The sequence below is a fragment of the Alosa sapidissima genome, chromosome 17, assembly GCF_018492685.1.
Source record: "Alosa sapidissima isolate fAloSap1 chromosome 17, fAloSap1.pri, whole genome shotgun sequence".
NCBI lineage: Eukaryota > Metazoa > Chordata > Actinopteri > Clupeiformes > Clupeidae > Alosa > Alosa sapidissima.
The window spans coordinates 21,034,441-21,059,738 of NC_055973.1; the positions used below are offsets into that span (position 1 = coordinate 21,034,441).

General features: G+C 44.1%; 1 protein-coding gene across 4 annotated transcripts in view; it reads left to right on the top strand.

Annotated features, from left to right (window-relative positions):
• Nucleotides 1-25,298, top strand: part of arhgef12a (Rho guanine nucleotide exchange factor (GEF) 12a) — a 66,023-nt gene that overhangs the window by 19,213 nt on the left and 21,512 nt on the right. For 3 of the 4 annotated variants that reach the window (XM_042067033.1, XM_042067032.1, XM_042067034.1), the window contains exons 2-10: nucleotides 5,272-5,292; nucleotides 7,247-7,341; nucleotides 10,104-10,163; nucleotides 12,573-12,671; nucleotides 19,756-19,805; nucleotides 20,416-20,473; nucleotides 20,790-20,983; nucleotides 22,089-22,166; nucleotides 23,770-23,889. In XM_042067033.1, the coding sequence (XP_041922967.1) occupies nucleotides 5,272-5,292; nucleotides 7,247-7,341; nucleotides 10,104-10,163; nucleotides 12,573-12,671; nucleotides 19,756-19,805; nucleotides 20,416-20,473; nucleotides 20,790-20,983; nucleotides 22,089-22,166; nucleotides 23,770-23,889 (775 nt within the window). The remainder of the gene's footprint in view (nucleotides 1-5,271; nucleotides 5,293-7,246; nucleotides 7,342-10,103; nucleotides 10,164-12,572; nucleotides 12,672-19,755; nucleotides 19,806-20,415; nucleotides 20,474-20,789; nucleotides 20,984-22,088; nucleotides 22,167-23,769; nucleotides 23,890-25,298) is intronic. The other variant, XM_042067035.1, reaches the window with a different exon arrangement.

Below are 25,298 nucleotides of genomic sequence, written 5' to 3' on the forward strand. Positions count from 1 at the left end.
CTTAGTGGAGCTGGGTCCCCCGCCTCACACCCACCCCCCATCGTCCTCCCCCCAGTGAAGCACAAAACCTCAATTCAGCCCCCCTTCAGAATACTCACGCACACACACACACACACACACACACACACAGCGCTACCCCCCACTTCCACCCCCCTTCTTCAGCACTTCCTGTGGCTTGTGTGTCCCACAGCCCTGCAACCAACCCCCATACACACACACTCTCTCTCTCACACTCACACTCACACTCACACACACACACACACTCACACGGACAAGCACACTCACTCATACTCAACCTTGCGGACAGAGACTGACATACAGACACACATACTCATTAACTCAGTACACACACACACGTACACAAAAGTCACTTTCCGAGCCAGAGAGTGATAGAGGCTAAGCGACCACATGTCGAACAGCACGAGTCATCTCCAAAAGGAACATTTTGTGTTTGGGGGAGATTTGCCTTTTTGGACATTTCTTTTTTATTATTTGTTTGATATGGAGCCAGTCTTGTCGCCGCAATGACCATGTAAGACTAGCCCCAGTGTTTTATGATTTACAAGCCAAACACGAGCCAGAAGTACAGAGTGCCACAACAAGCCAAAAGTACAGAGTGGTAATCTCCGGTACGCCGAGATGTCTCTCGGAGATGGCGGTGCGAGTCGACCTTCGGCTCCTCCGTCCTCTCGTTGTTGGAGCAAGAGCTCCGAATCTCTCCCCAGGGTCCTCTAAGACCTGAACTGTCCCAATTCACAGAGGTGCCATTCACTGTTGCACTTTCAGTTCATCATAACAGCTCTCTTGCATGCTGTGTGTGTGTGTGAGAGAAACTCTTGCCTATGTGCCTGCCCTGTGTGTGTACATGCCATTCACTGTTACTGAGAGTGTGTGTGTGTCTTGGCCCTGACGGTGGAGTGTATTACAGACAAGACGTAGTCTTATAAAAGCTCTATTCACGGCCTGCTTTTTACTCGGCGGGATTATTCCACGTCGCCTCCTGGTTTCCAGTGGAGTCCGGCGTAGAGGTGGCCCCCATCTGGCCCATGTCACAGCCAGAGTCGGCGCCAGCTGCCGCTGGGCTGGGGGGGGGGGGTTGGGCCAGGCGGGCGGTCATTGGCTCCACGGCGTTTCCCGGTCAGGTTAACCACACGGTGTCTTTTTCTGGGCCGCTGGTCGGGTGTGACGGTGACGCCATGGCCCAAAGCACCGTCGCCGGTTTCTTCTCCCCTCACTTTTCCCTCTTCTCTTCTCTCGCTCCTCTCACTGGACCAGTGTGTTGTGTCTTAGCCTAGCAACCGCTGCTGCATCAACAAACTGCTACTGTGTGTGTGTGTGTGTCACCCCCAACTTTACGTGAAGTAGCTACATTGCATCAGCTTTGGCAGTAGTGGCTCGTTGCAAATAGCAACACTGGGAGGAAAGATCAAGTCCTGCTGGTCCCTGTGTGAATGGACCTCCAGTGACGGCCAGGGAGATAATGGAGTAATGGAGTTATCAGTCTGTTTACTCCTGCTGCTGTGAGTTGCTGTTGTGTTGTTATTATGAGCGGGAAATTGTATTTGAGCAAGTTCTAGATGGCGACAGCTAGATATCGGTTCTGTGGTTAATAGTGCTAGCAGTGTTCTCTTTTTCCGTGGTTGGTGGATTATGAGAAGGAATAACATGTTCCCTCAGTGTTCCATCAGTGATTTGGGATAATGCCCCTCCCCCAATGCTACAAAAACACATTTCAGAACACACAAAGCAACGGTGCAAGGAGGCTGTTGATTATGATGTTTGTCTGTCTGGTTGGTTCCGGAGGTCCAGTTCCAGCCAAACTAAATCCGCTAAATCTTTTTGATCAATCCTTGCAAATGCCACTTGATTATTCTGTCTGGTGGGACATTGCTGTCTGCATAATTGTAATTGTTTACAAAATCACTGTTAAACCCTGTCCTTGACGAACCTTGCTGCAACACGTAGGCTATTCTCATGGTGAAATTTGCATTAGAAACCTCTTGATATTGGACATCTGTTTGGAAGGTAAAAATAAATGTGCTAATTGGTTATATTTCCTGTGAAGGGTTTTTTAGGGTGAAAGGCTCCCCTTGGGAACTTTCTCTGCATCCTCTGCAGTGGTGCCTTGTCCTTTGGAGTAGATGTGGGATGAAATATTGAATATAAAATTGGCAGATGCTAGTGATAGGTTATTGATACACTGCCAACAAATGTAGATATTTTTATTTAAACATGCAGGTGTTCTTAATTGATAACTCGACTCATTTGACCAAACGATTCTGATGTATCATCACTACTGGGCACAAATGAATGAGTGAAAAGAAACTGACAGAGGAAATATCATAGAGTGCAAAAACTCTGAGCATTTTGTTGTTTGTACATCAAATACATGTACGTTTTGCCCATTTAGGGGTATTTTTGTGCATACTTAGGGATATTTTGTTTGTTCAACAGGTAAAGATATTGTGATTAGGCCTAATCATAGAGATATCATCACAGTAATAATCACTGAATTGTGATATTATTGTTGTTGTCGGCCAAGCGATTTGTGAAATACTCTGTGATCCCCTAGTTTGGAGGTGGTGGCTGTGGGGAAGGATGCAGAGCTGGGAACTAATGAGCTAAGCTAAGCTAGTTCCATCTATTCCAGTCTGGCCCCAGGCCTGGCCTTTCCCCACAATGCCTTCCTGGCCAGGGCATCTCCACAGTAACGCAGGAAGTGGGATGTCAGCCAGGAGCTCTCGCTGTTTCCGGGAATCCATCCCATAATGTGTGGTCGCAGCCTGTCTCATCGCTGAGTGTGAATGCACCAAGTCACACCACACCACACCACACCACACCACACTGCAGAGCACTTTTAATTTTAGATGGGGAATATGGCATATGCCCAGTGCACTAACGGAGCTCACACACTAAATTAACAGAACAGAAAACCACCTCAACTAGCTGGTTATGGAACCTGTACTGCCATGTCCATGATGCAAGAGACATAAGAACATGTAATTACATTTCAGAGCATGGTACCATCAAATTACTGGTGAAGTTTACAAACCCATGCATGCATCTTTGTTAATATTGCATCAGTGATGCTTTGAGTGCAAGCAGCTTAAATCTTTATGGGTGTTAATCTGAGGCTATTTCAGTTGTTGTTTGTATAAAAGCAGTGATTATGATGTGCATAAATAAACAAGGAACAAACAAGGAATGCAGTTTCATAAACACACTGAAATCGTTTTCCGTTATCAACACAAAATGATGGCCCATTGCGAGAAGTTGCATCTGAATTTGACATTTCAGGGCCAGTTTTTGAATATTTGTTTTAAGCCACAGCTTTTTGGGTCATTCCATGTCAATTCAACCAGGGCCCACGCCCTTAGGTTTCAAAAAAAATCTGAAAAAAATACCAGGTGTACCTATGTTACCCAGGAGACACACTGTAAAATTTACATTGTTTAGTTCTTGCGCTATGGGCTTTTGAACTTTGACAAAAAAAAAGAGGCTGAACAAAAGGCCGACACCCCCCTCCCCCTGTAAAACTGGCTGTATCTTGGAAAGTATTGATCTTACATGAAAGTAATTTTACAGTGTGTCTCCTGGGTAACATAGGTACACCTGGTAATTTTTTGAGGCCTAAGTGCGTGGTCCCTGGTTGAATTGACGTGGAATGACCCTTTTGCATTGATTGAAAAATTCAGACTGCTGTATAGTTGCACATCTATTTGTCTTCATGTCGCCATATATCTTCATGAAAGCACCACAACAAGATGCTTCATCCCTGCTTTAGCTTAAGAAGAGCACTTATCTGTAACGTAAATGATAAATAATCACCAGACCATTAAAATGCTACTAGTAGGCTACATCTGTGATGTTCATCAAGGCTTAAGAAAAGCCCTTTGATGTAATGGTACGCATGGTATGACGTTGTGCAGATAATGTGTGGACACTGGAATAGGTCCTTAGCAACAGAACAGACAGAACCGAACTTCATTAGCCACTTCCCCACTGTCGGGCCAATGCTGGGCCAAATCTGGGCCAATTAAGGCCTGTGGCGACCCATCGTTTCCCGGTTATTATCACTCCTGGTCCTTGATCATGCCACCGCGGGGCTTCCTCAGGGCTATTGTATTATTGTTTCTGGCCTCACCTTTACCCTCCAGCCGACCTGTGCTCATTGGTGCTTGAGGTAGAAGATTTATTGAGTTGGGAAAGGGAGGTTCAGCTCCCAAAACACGATAACTAGTTGTTCAAGTTATGTCAAAGGCTGCATTGCTTTTGCAGTCAACCGATGCATTGTCTCTGACTCTGTGTCCTCTGTGTTAGTGTGCTGTTGATGTCTTTGCTCTGTACCCATGTCCCATGTTGTATTTTCTTTGTCTTTTTAAAAAAAAAAAAATTGCTGCCATCTTGACCAGGACTCCCTGGCAGAAGAGACATTGTGTCTCAATGGGACCTTCCTGGTAAAATAAAGGTTTAAATTAAAAAAAAAATAGAAAAAAACGATACATTGGTCAACACACAAAAGCAAGAAGTGAACCGAAAGTAAAGGTGGCACAATCTGTCTGTGTAGACCATAAACATGGATGGAATATGACACTTATCCCTCAAAGTAACACATTGTAGGAATTCCCCTTGACCTTTAGCTCTAACGCGATTCCTAGTTTGTCTAAAACCAATGAAATAAGGCCATGCTCCTACTCGCAACAACAACAACATATCCTTTCCATATTGAAAGTCAGTGCAGCATCCACATTAATTTGAAGCCACTATTTTAAGGTAAAGGGACTAGGTTACAGTGTGTTCTATTGATTTGGTCGACTCTCGGTAGATTATGGTGCCTCTTGCTGGCAGTCATGTTGCAGCTGGGGAATATGAAGCGAACAGGCGAGTCGGACCTCTAATCTGTGTGCGGGCTGCAGGGGGTCGTCCGCTCGGCCCAGAGACCAGCGGGACAGAATAAAGGGGTCAGGATTGACATGCTGTGTATGAAAACTTCAGCAGAGTTATGTGCACATAGGATTAGGCTTAATGGCAATTACAGTGTAATCCCCAAGATTTGCAGTGCAGATCGATTTAGGGCTAAAGATTAGACGTCGGTTACTGGTGACGGGGAGATGAGAGGTAGTTAGGTAGGGAGATGGTAGAAGCCTACGGTAGTGATGTTGGATGTGTTAATCTGTATTTTCCTGATTTGTTTATGTATTTTGAAGTTAACTCAAAATTCTAAAGCTTGAATAATTTTAACCCTCTCTCTCTTTCTTACTCTTTCTGCAGGTTTCCTAAAAAAGCAATCAGGTAAGAGACTGGTGTATTTGTTTATCTATATTTTGTCATTGATGTGTTTGACAGAGTTTTTTCCAGCGGTGGCTGTTTGTAGTGTAGCGCAGGCGAAACTCCGCTGGCCAATCGGGCGCTGCCACGTCATATTTGAGCAGCGCAGGGCTCCTGGGTACAGACGCGTCTCAGTCTGGGCGACTGCAGCGGCACAAAAGCCTCCTGTTCCCACCGCCCGGCTCAGCCCTTCCCAGCCCTTCCCAGCATGCCCTGCAGAACAGAGGCCACTCTGACGATGCAGGCAGCCTGCGGATAGAAAGGGAGGGAGTGAAGGGAGGGAAGGGAAGGGGGTGGGAGAAGGTTTGGTAGTAGCAACAGCTGCTCTGTAATGCCTACCTGGGATAGCCTGTAGCTGGGGTTGTTGTTCTGGGAAGTCTGTGTGTGGAGGGGAAGAGAGAGAGTTGGACTGGATCTGGTAGCAGCTGCTCTGATGACGCCTACTGTAGGCTACCTGTAGCTTTGGTTCTTTTTTTCTTTTTTTTCTTATGTACATTTTGTTATTATTAGTCAGTCAGCTGGTGTTGAGCAGCTGTGTCCAGGTTGGGCCGGGCTGGGCTATAGACAAACAAGCTCTGCTGGTCAGAGTTGTCACTCACAAGTCATGTTGCCCTGGGTTACACAGGATTGAAGCTGTGTTAGTGTAGAAACATTGCCTGCTTTTAGATTTACCTGAGGTCATGAGCATGGCCTTGCCTGTGGCTGAGCAGTGTTTGTGCAGGCAGAAGGCTGTGGTTGTATAGCCAACAGGCAGTACGCAGTAATTAAAGTAGGGCATTCCACGCATCATCCTTAGGAAACTGTGCAATCTAGTGCTTCTCAGTAGGACAGCAGGTTTTAAGAAAAAGGGAGGGAGTTGGAGCACACTTATCGCTTGCGGTCATTTCAGTGCAAACACTTGATTAACGTTTCGACACTACTGTGTCTTCATCAGAGTAGGCAGTACGTGGTGTCTGTGTAGGCTGCAGGCAGAGAGCTTTATCTGTAAAGCCAACAGGCAGAAAGCTGAGTCTGAGCAGGCTGCGTTCAGAATGCTGTGATTGTATAGGCTACTTGCAGAACGTTGGCTGTGTACCCTGCTGGCTGCAGGGCCCTGTGTTTGCAGGCTGTGTTTGGTTTTGGGCTTTGCTGTGGTAGCCCAGGCGGTAGGCAGGGCCCGGTTTGGGTTGGGCCTGGCCCAGTTGGGGCCGGTCGGGCCTGTTGACGACAGGCCTGTGGCCGGGGCTGTATTTCTGGGTTGGTCTTTTCTTGGCACGAGTTGAGTGGCGGCTCCTAAAAGTTCTAGAAGGAAAAGCCCTTCACTGTCCCAATATGGTCACATGACTCGCACAGCCCAGACTGGCCAATCAGAATCATGTGTCCTATGTGACTGAGCATCTCAGTGGCTGAAGGTTTTCTGTTTGGAGACCTCTGCTCTTGTTTTATGAGGCCTATATAGTGGGGGACAAACTACTAGAGATGCACCGGTATGTTGGCCAACATTGGTATCGACCAATATCGGCTTAGATTGAATGATATCGGCAGTCGGCAAATTTATATGACATTAACCGATGACAGTTGCAGTGATTTTTATTATTTTGCATATGAAGGCCTGAAAGACCGAAAAATGGTTTAATTTTTTTTATGAATATTTTTGTTTCCACTCTACTAAAGGCTATCAATAACAAGAAAAGCTAGGTAAACAAAGAAAGACTGTTGTTTGTTGTTATTTTTGCTGTTTTTGTTGTTATTTTTGCTCTGTTGTCCTGAACATTCTCTTGTATGTATAAATCATGCCATATTTATGTAAGTAAATCATAAATTAAATGCGTAGGTTATCTTATTTATTGTACATTGACACATGTTTAGTACTGCACACCCTTTTTGGGGTATGTAAAACACCTAATGAGCCTTCTGTTGTGCTTGTTCCCCATGGCAGAAGCAGCAGTATTCTCAGCAAAGACCACCCCCCAGACAAGAAGCCCAAGAGTGACAAAGGCTCACTCTCACCCCCCCATGAGTTTGACCCTACAGGTAACCAGCACCCCTCTCTCCTTTTACACTTACACACACACACACACACACACACACACACACACACACACACACACACACACACACACACACACTCAAAACATACACACCTCCATAAATGTCCCAACACACTCTTGTGCTCATCCACTCTCTCTCACTCACTCACTCACTCACTCACACACACACACACACACACACACTCAAAAACACATGCAAACATACAGACACACCTCCATTAAAGGAGAATTCCGGTGTGATCTTGACCTAAAGTGTATCGAAACATGATACCGAGTGTGAACGTATGTCTCATAGCCCATCTCGGCTTGTCCCCTGCACTCCAAAATCTGGCGCTAGTTAGCCGATGCTACCAACATCTTTTTCAATAGTGGTGCTTCGGCATCGGGCTAGCCATGCAAATAAATCACTGTTTTACACCCATTTACGAGGCTCAATGTATCTCCACACTTCATTGGTAGACTTCCGAGGGCCCTGACATTTAAAACGAGACATTGAGAACTTTGAAAAAGCACTGGTAGTTTACTTACAAGACGATTTATACAGACAGTATCTTCACGAAGTTTAGCGTTTGCAGCCATCTTGAATTTAGTCACGATAAGTCGAGCAACGAGTAAGAATGAACAGCTATGATAAGGGATCAGATTCCAAAAATAATTCAGTGGAAATGCATGGATTCCAGTTGCTGCTACTGGAAGAAACTGGAATCCATGCATTTCCACTGAATTATTTTTTGAAGGAAGTTAGGGAGTTTAGGAAGTCTACCAATGAAGTGTGGAGATACATTGAGCCTCGTAAATGGGTGTAAAACAGTGATTTATTTGCATGGCTAGCCCGATGCCGAAGCACCACTACTGAAAAAGTTGTTGGTAGCATCGGCTAACTAGCGCCAGATTTTGGAGTGCAGGGGACAAGTCGAGATGGGCTATGAGACATACGTTCACACTCGGTATCATGTTTCAATACACTTTAGGTCAATATCACACCGGAATTCTCCTTTAATGCCCCAACAAACTCTTGTGCTCACTCTCTCTCTCTTTCACACACACACACACACACACACACACACACACACACACACACACACACACACACACACACACACACACACACACACATACACACACTTGTCTGTCCAGAAGAAGGGCATGTGTGGTTTGAAGTGTGTGTGTGTGTGTGTGTGTGCATATGCCTGTGTGTGTTAATGCACCTGTGTGCAGGTTTGCTGGTGTTTTCCATTTGTCTGCTGCTCACAACTGCAGTACAGCAAAGCTTTCAGGCTCCTGTGTTTAACAGCGCTGATGAGGCTTTATACAGAGACTGCTTAAAGCTGTGGCGGCCCAGTGCGGTACTGTCAGTACTGGTCCTGTTCTCTCCCCTCTCAAGATCATGCAGGAGACCCAGGGCCTGTTTCTGCCAAGCACCGGCAAACATGCACCCCATGTTTCATACTTGGCTGGCATGGAAGCCAATCATGCACATGATCTGTGAACCCTGGTTGTACTAAACCCACACGGCATACACTGTAAAAGGTCTCAAGCAAGCATGGCCAGGACTGATGACTACTAATGTGAGTGGTGTGCTAGTTCTGGTCCGGAACCGACCCGATCCTGGTCCAGTTCTAGTGGTTCTGTGCCAGAGTAGGACCACATTGGCTGTATAGTCAGCTGTCATCTTGCTTCTAGGTGACTCCATTAGAAAGAATGAGGTTCTATTCACAGATTTGACTGGGGAATCGGAAAAATGATAGAGAGGTAGAGAGGTTTGATTCACAGTCTTTGACCGGAGAATTTGAGAATGGCCTCTTTCACAGGGAGAGAGTGAGTGAGGATTGCTTGGTAGTTCTGTACTGTAAAATTGGAGAATGACATCCTAGGTAGAGAAAGGGAGAGTGGACTTGATTGGCAGTTTTGACAGAGAGGATTGGAGAATGGTGTCTTAATGAGGGTGCTTTAGCCCTGGAAACTTATCCTTGTATGAGTGCTGAGCGTTTAGCCTTGAAGTCACCAGTCTTTTAATAGGATTGTGTTCCCTCAATCCCGCACTCTGAAAGGGCCCCTCTATGTGTGTGTGTGTGTGTGTCCGTGTGTCCACTGGGCTGGTGTTGATCCACTCTCCGATGGACTTGGCGTTAAGCTGTAAGAGGCGATGTTTTCTCTAGCACTTAGTCAGGCTTTCCAGCCATATAAAGGCATTTTCGCCCAGCTCCGAGCGCCCCTTTTCCTAAGGTGGGACACTGGTGTCATTCATGGTCACGTTGGAAACCTGCTCTCAAGGCCTGATGGGGCTTTCTTTCACCATCTCACTGGTTTTGAGAAGGTTTTTCCTTCAAGGCTTTCTCGCCGAGCTTTGCTTTTTGCATGACGTGTCATGACTTCTAACCAAACTAATACAAGTTTATTTTCCATCCAGTGTTCCATTCAGTCTTTTATGATTTTTCTCCTGAATAGTGTGGCTGTCATTACTAATATCTCTCAGTATTGCAACTACCACCATATTTGTTTAACTCCTAACTGTCTGCACATGTAACCAGAGTGCTGTTCTGTGTGAACTGAAGCCGCACCATTCATCCGTAAACACTGGGGTTGAATTTCTGCGCTTCCTTTTTCATTTGAGTTTTCTCTTTTTTTTTGTTCTCCATATCTCTCTTTCTGTGTGGGTGTGTTTTGCCTGTCTGGGTGTGTGTGTGTGATGTGTGTTATGGTATGGGTGCACAATGTTGCGTGTGTGTGTGTGTGTGTGGCCAGACGATCAACTGCAGAGGAAAGTAGGCAGTGAGGTGGTGGAAGTCCGGCCTGAGTCCTGCGGTAAGCCTGCTTGCTGCTGCCGTATTATGTGTGTGTACGCAGGTGTGTGTGTGTGTGTGTGTGTGTGTGAGAGAGAGACTGTGTATGGTGCTACGACTCTGTCTTTGTTCATCCATTTTATTGTTTGTGTGTGTATGTGTGGTTCTCCATCTTTATTGTTTCTTTGTGAGTGTGTGTGAAGCTACTGTATGTATGTGTGTATGTTGTTCAAGCGTCTTTATTATTTGGTCTGTGTGTGTGTGTTATTTCATCCATCTTTGTTGTTTGTTGTGTGTGTACACTGTGCGCTCTGTGTGTGTTTGTGTGTGTTTGTGTGTGTTTGTGTGTGTGTGTGTGTGTGTGTGTGGTGTTCATCCATCTTTTGTTGTGGGCTCTGTCTCCATTATTATTTGCATTCTCGGTCCTCTGCCTTGGCTGCCTTTGTCCCTGTACCCTCCTCCCTGGGTCTCAGTGATCCCTCTCTCCATCCCTCCATCTTCCTCAATTGCCACACCTCCTTCTTATCCCTTCCTGCATTTCTTTTAGCCCTGGCTAGGGGTGTCCCCTCTCCTTTCAAATACATCAGTTCAGTGCCCATGAGAGCGGTCAAGCAGGGCTTGGGTTATTCACAATGACTTCCCTCAAGCAGCCTCTGTACACACCAATGAGGAAGAGGGAGGGAATTCTGAACTACCAATAGGAAAGCAGACACAAACCCAGCCACCAATAAGAGTGGAGACTACATTTGTGTGACAGAGCTCGGGTCATGGGTGGGTGGATGTCTCAGAGTGGCTTCCTGCATGGAGACTCCAACCTCAACACTTGAATGCCTTCTGAGCCAATGATGAGAGAAAGACGGAGAGAATGTCCAATGAAATGCAGCCATAGTGTTCTTACAACTGATGGGCCTTGAGGTGGCAGACTCCAGTGGGAATGGGGATGGTACATGGCTTCTTTTGAGGAGATGCTTAGTTCACAGATGACGGCTCAACGGAGTGTCACCCTGCACTGTTGAGCTTGTATTTGTTTGCTCACCTTGCTGTTACTATGGTCAGTGTTGTCCAAGAGAAACAACAGGTTTGTGCAGGTACCTGGTGATTTTAAAGGGACACCAGGCAAGTTGATACGTGTGCGAGCCCTCGCTCGGTCTGAACCTATTTTCCTTTTCTTTGCATCTTCCGTCAAGGGTTTTCGCTGCATCTTCGCCGGCTCTGCCATTATACACACGTTTGCAACAATCGCTAGTGTTTTGTTAGCCTGCCTCTGTGCTGTGGATGCAGGATGTAAAGTGATCCTGCTTCTTGCAACATCTGAGACTTTGTGAGACTGAAGGTCGGCGGGTACGATACACTGAACTTGCAAGCGGGATATTCTTCCTACAGGCAGTAGGGGCGGATGAGAGAGTCTTCATTTGCCCTGTAATGAGTCATTTAACCATATACCGACTTACGAAGATGATTAATTAACACAAAAACGTTGCCTGGTGTCCCTTTAAGGGATTTATCAGTGTGCCAACATATGGACCAATGCCTAAAATACTCACAATAAAACTCACACCAGAGAGTATCAAAGTTATAAAAGCTAAAAGCTTCTTCTATTAGAAAGGTTAACACTTACCTTGAGTTAAGTTGCACAGATAAGCCACGTACCTGGAGCACTATAGCGGTGTTCCGACTATCGTTCCAAAGCCGGAGGAGCTAAGGTGTGACGGCTAACTGCTTCCCCATTATCACTCCTGGTGTTTAAGCTCCGTGGGGCCTCCTCAGGGCTGTTGCCCCCGGGTTTCTGACCTTTACCCTCTGGCCATTCTGTTCTTAGTGGTTCCTTCCATCTGTTGCTTTTGTGTTAGTAGTTAGTTGTATTAGGGCTGCAACTAACGATTATTGTCATAGTTGATTAATCTCGATTAATTGATTTGTTGTTTGATCAGTAAAATGGTGTTTTGTTTTGTTTCCCAAAGCTCAATGTCATGTCCTCAAATGCCTTTTTTTTGTCCACTCGGCAAATATATTTAGTTTACGGTCATAGAGAAGCTAGTAAAGCTTAACATATTCAAGTTTTAGAAGCAACAATTAGAGTTTTTAGATTCCTTAATAAATGACACAAACCAAATAACCAATTACCAAAATAGTTGGTGATTAATGTAGTAGTTGAACAACTGATTGATTAATTAATTAAATGTTGCATCCCTAATTGGTTAAGATTAGCGCTTGACTTGTCAGCAAAGAGATTATCATCTGAATTGTCTCTCTGTTTATTGATAGCATTGTTTATTGGTTGAATCTAAACACCTTTGCACTGTGTGTGTGTGTGTGTGTATGTGTCCGTCTGTTTGTCTGTTGTGTTTGTATTTGCAAGGCTGTTTGCGTGCGTGTGTGTGTGTTTGCATGTGTGGGTCTCTAACTTCCCGTCCTTGTCTGTCCGGTGCAGGGCTTGTGCAGAGATGCGTCATCATCCAGAAAGATGAGAACGGCTTCGGGCTGACTGTGAGCGGAGACAACCCTGTGTTTGTACAACACGTCAAGCAAGGTGAGTCCCTCTCCTCAATGGGTCGCTGTCCTCCTAGTCCCTCCACACACGTCAGCCATAATGAAGGGCATTCACTCATGCCTATACATTATGATTCAGAGTTTACAAACATGCTGTCAAAACCGCTAAATATGGAAGTGAGTAGCCTAAATATATTTTTGGTCAAAGTTAGGGTTTCCCTTCCTGTTCTAAATGTCACTCCTCCTGCAGGAAGTTATAGAGAAACGTCAGGGCTCTACACTAACATTTTTTCCAGGAGCACATGTGCGCCCAAATTAAAAAAGATTAGGAGCACAGACACAAATTTGGGCACACAGTCAGTTCTGTACTTAACTTACACATAATCTAACATTACACTGCAGCTAACAGTTAAACATGCCAGTGCACCAATTGCGAAGATTAAGAATGACTGACGACATTTAGGCTACAGGAAACAGGATTTTAAAGATCAGTGCCTACTTTATTTTCAGTCTGTTCTATTTTCCTACATTTTGTTAATGTAAAATAATATAATACATTGCCATATTTGCATTCAGCCTGTATATCAAGTATCCTGCCAAATGTAGGCTAATTTATTTATTTGTGAATCCATCTGTAGCTAATCCAAATATGCCTATGGTGACCTATCTGACTGCATACTGAATACTACTACTACTAAGACAGTCAATTTGCTCTTCCACAAAACCCAACATAGTCTAATCAAGGATATATATTTTTTTTAATACTTTTGCACTTCAGCTTGTATTCAGTGTAAACAAACAAGAATGCATGGAAGCCTGGAGTTGTCAGTAGCGTTCTACCTTTGAATAAAATGGGAGTATTACGGGAGGCTACTTTTGTGCCGGTTCGTTACAGCTATATTTTGCATATTGCAGCCAATACGTCAACTGGGCTAAAAGGCATGTTAGGTTACCTTTCCTTCTCTCACTGCATTCTCAGAATCTCATCCTGTTTCTCCTATATCCGATGAATTCGGTGGATAGAAGAACTAATTTCTTCAATCTTTGCATCTTGGCTGGCTAGTCTAACTTTCCGCTTTTTCTGCGCGCTCTTGGATTTGATAGAAGCGACTACTAGCGAGTCACAACGCGAAACTGCTAACGTTGATGGGAGGTGTAGTTTTTATGCTGCATTCGCAACGTGATTCTATGGTTTGCACCAGTAATGTTTCCCGATGTTGCGGTGTATTTTGTAGACAAACATTGACATGGTTAGAAGTCATTCGCACCAGTGCGCCTAAATATTTTTTTGCACTCGCACGCCATCATTTTCATGTGCGAGTGAAATGGGCGCACTGTAGAGCCCTGAATGTATAGTTATAGTGAAGTTAGTTGAAGTGATTTATAGTTACAGTGAGTTAAAGTGAGTTACAGTTAGTGTGAGTTAAAGGGAGTTACAGTTAGAGTGAGTTAAAGTGATATATAGTTACAATGATTTACAGTGAGTTTAGGTTTGATTGAATGACCTACAGGGAGTAATAATGAGACCTATGGTTAAAGTGAGTTATAGTTCATGTGAGTTAAAGTTAGTTACAGTTAGAGTGAGTTTAAGTGTAGTTACAGTGAGTTATATTTACAGTGACCTTAACATAACATTTCCAAAATCAACTTTTAAAAGTGGTTGCCAGCTTGGCAACCAGGAATGAGGTTTTGGCTGCCAAAGCCAACCAAATCTTATTGCCACTTGTAAAGTTGAATCTAATCTAATCTAATCTAACAACCAGGCAACCATTACAGTTGAGCCCTGTTTTAATGGCACATAACCTCATAACATGACGAATGGCACTTCTGCTATTCTATGTAGGCAATTACCGACCTAGCAACCTTTTCTGGTTTCGGGTAGGAAATTGCCCAAAGTGAGTTACAGTATAGTTACAGTGAAATTGAGTTATACAGTGAGTTTAAGTAAGTTTTGGTTACAATGAGTTGAAGTGAGAGTTATCGTTACAGTTTATAGTTACAGAGAGTTAAAGTGAGAGTTATCGGTACAGTGAGTTATAGTTATAGTGAGTTAAAGTGAGCGTTATAGGTACAGTGAATTATAGTTACAGAGAGTTAAAGTAAGAGTTATAGTTACAGTGAATTATAGTTACAGAGAGTTAAAGTGAGTGTTACCGTTACAGTGAGTTATAGTTACAGTGAATTATAGTTACAGAGAGTTAAAGTGAGTGTTACCGTTACAGTGAGTTATAGTTACAGTGAGTTATAGTTACAGAGAGTTAAAGTGAGGGTTACCGTTACAGTGAGTTATAGTTACAGTGAGTTATAGTTACAGAGAGTTAAAGTGAGCGTCTCTGGGGCAGCTCCAGTCCACTCTGCAGTGTTCTGCAGTCCTCCAGTCTCGCTGCTTCCTGGAGCGAAGCAGAACTGATAGACTCTGAACAAGCCCAATTAGGGTTCCCTCAGCCTGAAGCTGCAGAGAGGGAGAGAATAGCAATATACTCTCCGACACTTAGATGAGAGAGAGATGAAGAGAGAGATAGTGGTTCTGGTGGCTGTATTGCTGGTATGGGTTTATTTATTTTGTGCTTCTGTGCTTGAGTGCTTGTTTTTAAAGTAATCTAAAGAAATCGGATCTGGACTGGAAACGGTGCATGTTGTATTAAAGTGTGTGTGTGTGCGCGTGTGCATGCTTGCTTGGTTTAGTGCTTATCTGTGTTTGCCACCACCACAAACGACCTTATCTGCCACCAGTCGTGCACTGCCGATCTGATTGTTCTACATTATTGATTGATCATCTCAGTTTAACAGCATGGCCACTTGGCGCTGTGCCTATGTGCTGTGCCCGATCGATCGCTGTGTTCCATCCTCCATCTTGTGATCTCTCACCAGTTGCAAGCTGCTTTTTTCTCATTATGAGCTTAAAGAAAGTGTATGTGTCAGTGAGTGTGCGCTTATGTTTGTAAGTGTGTAGATATATGTCTACATATGTCTCTGTGTGTGTGCGCTCATCTTTGTAAGTGTGTGTGTGTGTAGATTAGTGTCGTCATGATACCAAAATTATGACTTCGATACGATACCTGCCATAAATATCTCGATGCTCGATATTGAAACGATACCACGGCAAAATCCTAAAATATCTGGAAAAGAAAGGACGCAGACCTCCTCCAAGTGTATTGAGCCATTTGTGGTGAATTTGGTGCACATTTGTAGTGTGCAGGTCAATTCTGGGTTCTAAACTTCCTACATAATTATTATTTTTTATAGACAGTAAAATAGTAATTTGTGTGTGATTAAGTCCTTTGTTGTCTCCATTTACATGGTGTTGTGTTTCGGCAATAAAGTACCTTTTAAATAGCCAAAGTAGCCTAGGTCAAGGACAGTGTTAAAATTACTGCATGCAAATCACTGAATGCTATGCGGAGGGGCCTAATCTTTAGGCCATCTGATGTAGGCTACCCTAGGCCTTCCTGTGTTTATAGGATTTCTTTGACAGTTGCAAAGGGGAAAAGGTGAAGATAGTCTTCTTTGCTCCCAGTGTACAAGTACGACGTTCCAACCAGGTCTTTGTCAGATAGGCCTACACCATTACCTGTTGCAATATATCTGTGTAGGCTACATTACGTCTATTTCTTTGATAACATTATTTGCTACCACGTAAAAGCCGCTATTATTATAATTAGGACTCAACACGCTTCAGTGGCATTATAGCCTATGCTGTGGGCTTCAATTGGCGCATTTCGGGTAGCCTACCCTACATCTGGGCAATAATTATTTAACAAATTGCAGTCTACATGCCATGACAAACATTACCAGTAGTACTGACCGAACATTGCGTTTTCATCACAGCACACTATGATCAGTCGTTGTCTCGTCAAAATTCACTGATGAAGGAAGGTTTGTTTTATCCCAGAAAACCATACTCATTTCAGTTAGGCTAGACTAAAACTGAAGAGATGAACTTGGCACTAATCATGTAGTGGTGTTTTCTATAGCCTATTCGTTAACCTGTCGTTCTTTGAACTCTTTTAAAAATGTTGGGATATGTCTGCGAGGTGCTTAGCCAAGTTCTATGCGTAGCCTACTGCTTTTGAATGACTGAGATATTTTACAAACGGGCCTCTGTGTACCTGATGGCTTGCCTTCACTATCCGGGCGATGTATCCGTAATAGTTCCAGATTTCACTTCACCTTCTGTTTTATCTACAAGCCGAGGACTTTCTGCAAAGAACTAGTTGACGTTGGCTGCGCACTCATTCACTCAGAGATGCATGCTTGACACGCCCACTTGCCTAGATTCGTGCATGGAGAGTGGGAGCAGTCCACACAGACACAGAACATTATTATTTTAATAAAGTATCGATTCTAAAAACGTTTTTTGCGTTAAGGCATCGTGATACCTTTTTAGTATCGATACACCGTGCAACACTAGTGTAGATAAATGTCTATATGTTTGTGTGTGTGTGTGATTGTAGCAATACTGCGCTGGCTGACTAGGCATCTAGGAAGCAGTGCCAATTTTTTTGCATAGAGAAAATGAGCCTGGCTGGAGCATAGCCTTATGCTTCCTTTGAGTAGAACAGATCTCTCCCAGCAGCCTAATACCTGGACGCTCTCAATGTGACACTGTCACTAGCCACGTTTACATGGACACTTCTATTCCGATTACAAACGGAATAACGGCTCAATCGGAATAAAAATAGTCATATAAACACCTCAATCGGAATGAAAATTCCTGATCCCATCAGAATTTTAATCGGAATGAAAGAGGTGGTGTAGTCCGTTCCTGTCCGATTGAACAGCATGTATATGGTCATTCGGATTGACTGCTGTATCTTCTCAAGGAAAAGTAGGCAATGACTACTATTCCGATCAAAGATTCTAAAGCGCTTGAGAGCAGCTGATCGGAATAGAACGTACCCCATGTAAATAGACAGCACAGATTTTTCAATCGTAATAGTTTAATTGGAATGACAAAAAAAAACTGTCTACGTAAACGTGGCTACTCGGACTCAGTAGGGAAGGATTAGAGGAAATGAGGTGCATCATAATAGGGAAATCTTCTATGTGGTTTCTCACGTTTCTCCATAGTCCCTGCAGTCGTGAAATTATCTAGCAGTTTAGAAATGAAGACATGTTCTTCCCAGGAACACACAGCAGCTAATCAATCAATCAATCAATCAATCAGGGTTTGCTAAAATTATGTATGTGTGGTGGAGCATGTCCTTTATGCCATAAGGAGTAAATTGGAGATATTTGGAGATGTCCAGCATGTATTGCTCTGTTGAGTGCTGTTTATAGCGTAATCTTATTTTGTGTATAGTGAGTATAGTGTAAGTAAGAACTCTCTTCTGTTTAGGCTACTACAGGATCAGTTTCAGCTCCTTGCTGCTTCATGTGGTTTAGCGTTTCAGTAAGAGCTTTGATGATTGGTCTGTGAAGTTAGTACTGGCAGTAGGAGCTCCTGTGATTGGTGTGTGTGTGTGTGTGTAGTTGCAGCTGTGTGGTGTCTGTCTCTTTGATGTGAGAGTGTGTGCATGTCTGAGTCGGGGCAGATGTTGGCCACTCTAAAGCACACAGGGGGATTAGTTTCCCAGCCCAGTATCACTTAATCATGTTCCCGCCCGAGGATCACTTAGCAGGCCGCACACTAACACACACACACACACACACACACCAGGCTTCATAAAAGCCAGCAGAGGGGGGGGGGCATCCATGGTTACATTTACATTTAGTCTATTTGTTACATGGTTACATTTACATTTAGTCTAATGTAGTTGGTAAATGCACACTTAGCTGAGGTGATCAACTGATTGAAAACAAAGAAAACCCTCTTTGACCCTGATTAAGGTGTAGAAAACGATGGCACGTTGGTCGAAATAAAAGAAAATAGTTTTGCATGGACGGTTTGAGCGTGTGACCACTCTTTACATTTAGTCCTCAGATGCCACATGCTGTTATGCAAAGCGACACAGGTGAGGTACGATTAGGTTCCAGGTTTCGTTTTGGAACTGGTTCCAAATGTTCCGATCCATTGGAATCGCCACCAGGCAACGTTTTTGTGTTAATTAATCATCTTCGTAAGTCGGTATATGGTTAAATGACTCATTACGGGGCGAATGAAGGCTTTCTCGCCCACCCCTACTGCCTGTAGGAAGAATATCCCATTTGCAAGTTCGGTGTATCCTACCCGCCGACCGAAGCAGGATCAGTTTACAGCACAGAGGCAAGCTAACAAAACGCTAGAGATTGTTGCAAACGTGTGTATAATGGCAGAGCCGGCGAAGAAGCAGCGAAACCCCTTGATGGAAGATGCAAAGAAAAGGAAAAGAGCTTCAGACCAAGTGAGGGGGAGTTTCGTAGAGAAAAAGTATCAGGCTTGCCTGGTGTCCCTTTAACGTTAAGATTTCACTAACGATTCCCAATGTTCCGTTCTGTCCCATCCATTCCCGCGTCTCGGCACGTCACAGTATGCGAAATTGACATTTTAAAGCATTCAACTTCTGTATTGATATTGCACACTTGATATTCATTCTCTAAAACCACTTTAAATTAGAAGTTCAAAGCCAACAACTCTCAAAGCCATCCTATAAGTGTTCAGCAAATGGCATAGGAATCGATAAGAAATCGCATCGATAAGCAGACCTGACAATGGCATCGATATTGATAATTTCTTAACAATGCCCATCCCTAGGTACGATGCACTCATACAGCTAATCAAGAGAAAAGATGGGTATTCTTTTCAAAGTGCTTGAAGGTTCTCTTTGAGCCCAGGGCGAGGCTTAATAAGGAAACTGGTCGTCCTGTAGGTCTTTTTTTTTCTCTGTCAGCCATAAGATTGTCTTTCATGGCCGGTTAACATTACCATGCAAAGTCAGTGCTATTCTGGTTTGAATTGACAGATATGGCTATTCAGAGACTTTATGAATACATTAGATTATTAGATTCATCATGCATAATATGCTTCGATTATATAATTTGTAGCAATGTTTGTAGGAGTCTTTAGGGTAGCTCTGGAGTGTTGAAGAGGTGGGAGTTATATTAAAATGTTTAAATCATAAGGTGTTGTTGCAGAACTCTTGAGGACCACTTTTAGGGTGTAGGTGTCTTAATGTTTGCCTGTGTTTTTTCCTCCCCTGCTTCAGATGGAGCTGCTATGCGAGCTGGTGTTCAGACGGGGGACAGGATCATTAAGGTGCCTTTGCTCACACACACACACACACACACACACACACACACACAGACAGAGAGAGAGACAGACAGACAGAGACACACACACACATGTACATAGAGAGAGAGAGACATACGCACATACACGCTTGTGTACTGGCCTCGAGATGGCTGATAGGATCATTAAGTTGCTTTATGGAGCCTGAACCTCCCAGATACCTCCTGTTGTACATGCCCTGTGTGCACTGCACCTCTCCTCTGTCAACATGCATGCTCACACATATGTACCTGAACTCGCGCACGCACACGCGCACACACACACACACGCACACGCGCGCGCACACACACACACGTGCACAGACTCTCTCTACATGCACTTGTACATGTTTTTTTTTTTCTTCCCCTGTCTGTCTAGACACACACAGATATAACATCCATGCCATGCATGTTTTTCACCTGTCTATACTGCCCCCTGATGGGCATCTACCCATATGACAAGTATCTCTGACGACATAATAACAGGAAGTCATTTCTTGGGAAAGCCATGATGCGGCTATATTGTTTTATTGTTTATCTGTTTTGTTCTCTGGAATTTGCATTAATGTTGTTGTTGTTGTTGTTGTTGTGGTGTTTAGGTTAACGGGACCTTAGTAACACAATCAAATCATGTGGAGGTTGTCAAGTTGATAAAATGTAAGTATGGCCAGCTACAGTACATTATAAGATTCCACCACAACCTATTCCATCTTCTCTGCTCCTCATACTTGATAGGGTGTGTGTCTGTTTGGTAATTTGTATGTTCACTGTTTGTGAGCTCAGGAAGTTTAGTTTCCAAAACAATATTAAAGCGCAGGTTTTAAAACCGCAAAATAGGACTGAACATAGACAAGCATAACAACCTTGACAACTTGAAGTATTACCCGAACTGTGTGTGTGTGTAGGCGGATTATGACGCTGATATGCCTGTGACTCTCTGCTTGTCTCTCCTCCCCTCTCCTGCTCTCGGCAGCGGGCTCGTATGTGGCCCTCACTGTTTTGGGGCGTCCCCCTGGGCTGCCCCAGATTCCGCTGACAGAGGGCGATGGCGAGCTGTCCTCCACGCTGGGGGGCTCGGCCGTCTCCTCTCCCCTCTCCACCCCCACCATGGCCGGGGAGAGGGGCTTCAGCACCGCAGAGCCCCCCGCCTCGCCGTTGCACGCCTGGGTAAGACCGCACGCGCGCACACACACACACACACACACACACACACACCAGGCACATGCACACACACACACACACCAGGCACATGCACACACACACACACCAGGCACATGCACACACACACACCAGGCACATGCACACACACACACCAGGCACATGCACACACACACACACACACCAGGCACATGCACACACACACACCAGGCACACGCACACACACACACACACACACACGCACACACACACACACCAGGCACATGCACACACACACACACCAGGCACATGCACACACACACACACACCAGGCACATGCGCACACACACACACACACACCAGTCTGACCTGTTTTTGCAGTCTCACTTCTTTCTCTCTGTAGTATGACATCAGATCTGTCACCTGTCACCTGTCTGTAGCCTCAGCAACATCTGTAGTCATACCTGTTTGAAGTCTAAACTACTTGTTGTTATCTCTCTTACCCGTCATCCTTAATATTGTCTGTGTGTATTTCCCCCTGTATTTTTTTTTTCCCTCATTCTTAAACCTGTTCAGGTGTATGTGTGTTGATTTTCAAACCTTGTGTGTTGTGTTGGTTTTAACCTGTGACTATCAAGCCTAACCTGTATGTACTAGTCCTGCCCACAAACCTGTTGAAGTTTATGAGGCGCACTTTAAAACGTATCCACCATTCATAAACCTGTTCAGGTGTAAGTGTGTCGTCTCTTTAAAACGTATCCACCATCCATAAACCTGTTCAGGTCTATGTGGATCTCTCTATCTATCTCTGAATGGATTAGTGGTGTGTATGTGTGTATTATTCTGTAGTTGAGTCATGTTTGTTATGATTTTTCCGCCCTCCCTGTGGATTGTTCTGAAGCCACTCACTCACTCTGTTGCTTGGCGTTTCTCCTCCCTCTCTGTTACCCCCTCCCCCCTCTCTTTCTCTTTCTCTCTCTGTTTTTCTTACCTTCTCTCTCATTCCTTCACTCTCCACCATCTGCTTAACATGGGTGTCATGCCCTGGCCAACCCTCCTGTATTCCTCTCTCTCTCTCTCGCTGTCTCTCTTGCTCCTTCTCTCTCTCCCTCCCTCCCTCCCTCCCTCCTAACAGGAAGAGAACAGCAGCGCACACAGCCAAAAGGTTGACATCTTGCAGAGGATGTTGTCGAAGGGGCTGCTGGAGTTACAGGTTAGCGCTCGGGTGCTAATGCTAATTATTATTGTTGGGTGAGAATGAGGGTAGGCAGAGAAGGGAAGGGTTGTGAATGGGTGCCGTCGTCTCTGCCGACGGTAACCGTGGCGACGGTGCCATACTGTTGTGCTGAGTGTGAAGTGAGATGTTTAAGTGAGAGTTGTGTACTGTGTGTGTGTGTGTGTGTGAGAGACAGAGAGAGAGAGACGCTACGGGCAAACTGAACTATTTTCAGAGCCTGGCGTTGACTAGCAGGAACGTTTGGTGTGTGCCTTGCCGATAAGAGTGAAGCTTCCTGTTGAGACTAATTGGCAGCTTCAGTGCCACAGATATGCTTTAAGTGTGTGTGTCTGTGTCTGTGTGTGTGTCTGTATCTGTGTGTGTTGATGCACATCTGTCTATGTGTTTGAGGGTTTGTGTCTGTGTTTTTGTATGCTGTATGTTTGTGCCTGTATTAGATTTGGGGAAAATATCTTAAAAATATCTTAAAAATCTTGTGATTTGCTATAGGATTTTTGAATGTCAGTTAATTGATTCAGTTCAATATTTCAAATGTCTCTTTAAGTTGTGTTACTTCTGATTGGGGAACATGCCTAGTGCATGCCAAGCACAGCACTTCTGATCGGCTGTGAAGCTCACCAATCAGAATTGCTGTGCTCCTCACATGCTAGGCATGCTCACCAATCAGAAGTGGCATGGAGGATGACATGAATATAAAAGTCATAAATGTGACAAGATTAACTGTGCACATTTACTTGTAGCCATGATTTAGGTTCATATTGCGATATTAGGGCAGCCCTAGTTTGTGTTTTTTTTTGTGTGTGTGTGCGTGTGCGTGTGTTTGTTTATGTATACATCCATGTATGCTTGTCTGTGTGCGTGTGAGAATAGTTGAGTTTTTGGCACCCAACCACACAGGTCAGTGGAAACAGAAACTCACGACTCGACTGGCTACTAATGTGCTCACAACAGCCCAGAAACCAACACACAGACACATGCACACAACACCAAGTTTATCTTGTGGTGAGAGTGGTCTACTACCCTCAGGCTGATAGAGGACTCAGGAACACATTTTCTCACAGCCAAATACACCGCCACACACACACACACACACTACTGCACTGGGTTCTTACAATACAGCATAGACCAATGGTAAATGGCTTGTTCAGTGTGTGTCACTGTACTGTACAGAAATGTGTCTTTGCCGATATGCATGCTCCTTAAGAAAGGACACATGATCACATGATGGAGCCTGCATCCTAATCTACCTTCTGTAAGGTCTGGTAATATTTGGTAGACCCTGGCCTCAGTAGGACCACAGTTGGTGTAGGACGCACTAGTGTAGGACACCTGAGTGCAGTATGGGAGGGGGCCTAAAAGTCTATGTGGGGGCCGTGTGTGTGTGTGTGTGTGAGAGAGAAAGGGTGTGAGTGCACTGGTCTTTACCTGACACCAGATGAACTTTTGATGCATTACACACATGCTTGGTATGAGAATATACACACACACACACACACACACACACACACACACACACACACACACACACACACACACACACCCAACACACCAGCTATTAAGTCTGTCTTGTGACGTTTAGTCCTTGAAGCAGGAGTACAGTCGGAACCCCTCCCCCAAACTTGCACGTGAGATCCAGGAGGCGCAGAAGCACATTCCACATCTGCAGGACCAGATCAGCAAAGCCACCGCAGCTACGCAGGTGTGTGTGTGTGTGGTTTGAGTGGTTTGATCACTCATGAATATAGGCTATTCTAAAATTACATCAGGGTTTCCGCATGGTCATAAAAAGTAAATGTAAAAATGTAAATTAGGTTCGTAGGCCAAGTATAAAAGGAATTTGGTCTCTGTATTTATCCCATCCGTGAATTAGTGAACACACAGTGAGGTGAAGCACACACTAACTAAGTAATAAAAAGTCTTAAATTTGATATAAGAATTTTAGGCCCTAAGAAGTCGGATTTTCCTTAGTCTTAAATTCATAAATTGGTTCATTCAACGGTTCTAGGCTACCATCGCTTTTTCCCCCACGAGAAATGCGCTGGCGGCGGCATTCATCCATTCCGCTTGTTGTACTGTAGTTCTGTCTGAGGAATCTGGGTGTCGTCACAGCATTCCACAACTACAAGGTCCATACGGCAGTGCAGTTACAGTCTATGGTCAAGTGTTGCACCAGAGAGGGTTGAAGCGGGTTTCTGTGAAATTCCGGCGATTATGTTCAATAAGAATGACAGTGTTTCGCAATAAGATGCATATTTAATGTCCGTGTGCGCAAAGCATGCTTCTAGTGCTTACCGTAGCCTATTTGTCTTTTCCCCTCACACACACATGCAGCTCTTAACCTGCAGCTGTCATGTGTGTGATACTGTGACTGCAAAGCAACAAATAATAGCCTAGCTAATGCTAAGTTGATTTGGTGAAATGCACCTCTCAAGTTTGTGTTGCTACCCTACCTAGGCTATGGAATTTAGTTCATTTAGGTCTACTGTTGGGTTTAATGACATTTTAGAAATAGGCTACACAGCCTATTGACAAACTCACCAAAATCATAGAAATGAACATTGCAAGACACTTCCATCTCTTCCATGATCCCAGAAAGATTTTCTTTGGCTTGTTAGTTATTTGAACATTTATTTATCTAATGACATTGAAAACACAATGATTTGCATCCACATATCCTTGCACTGTGCGCAACTATTTTCCACTAGCTTAAAACTGTGAGACTGACGGCTAATTACTTTTTACATTCTTCTTAAAGTGACAGGCACTCAATTAGACCTACACTCCACCAATGTATTAACAATAAAGTATTCAAATTACTAAATCTTTAGCTATTACTAATTATGCAGATCATAAAATACCAGAAATTATTAACAAAATTTTTTCCAGGGCTGTATATTAAAAGACCACTGCACATTTTTCAGATTTTTTTTAATGAATTGATGGTCATATTCAAAATTTAAGACACCGCTGCAAATTTGAATATGACCGTCAACTCATTCGAATGTCACTCCGCAACCGTAGGATGACATCAGACAAATGTGAAGTGGTCTCCTGATGTTTTCCAGAGCTGTAGAAAGTTGATATGAATGCCAAAAGATGAAATAGAAA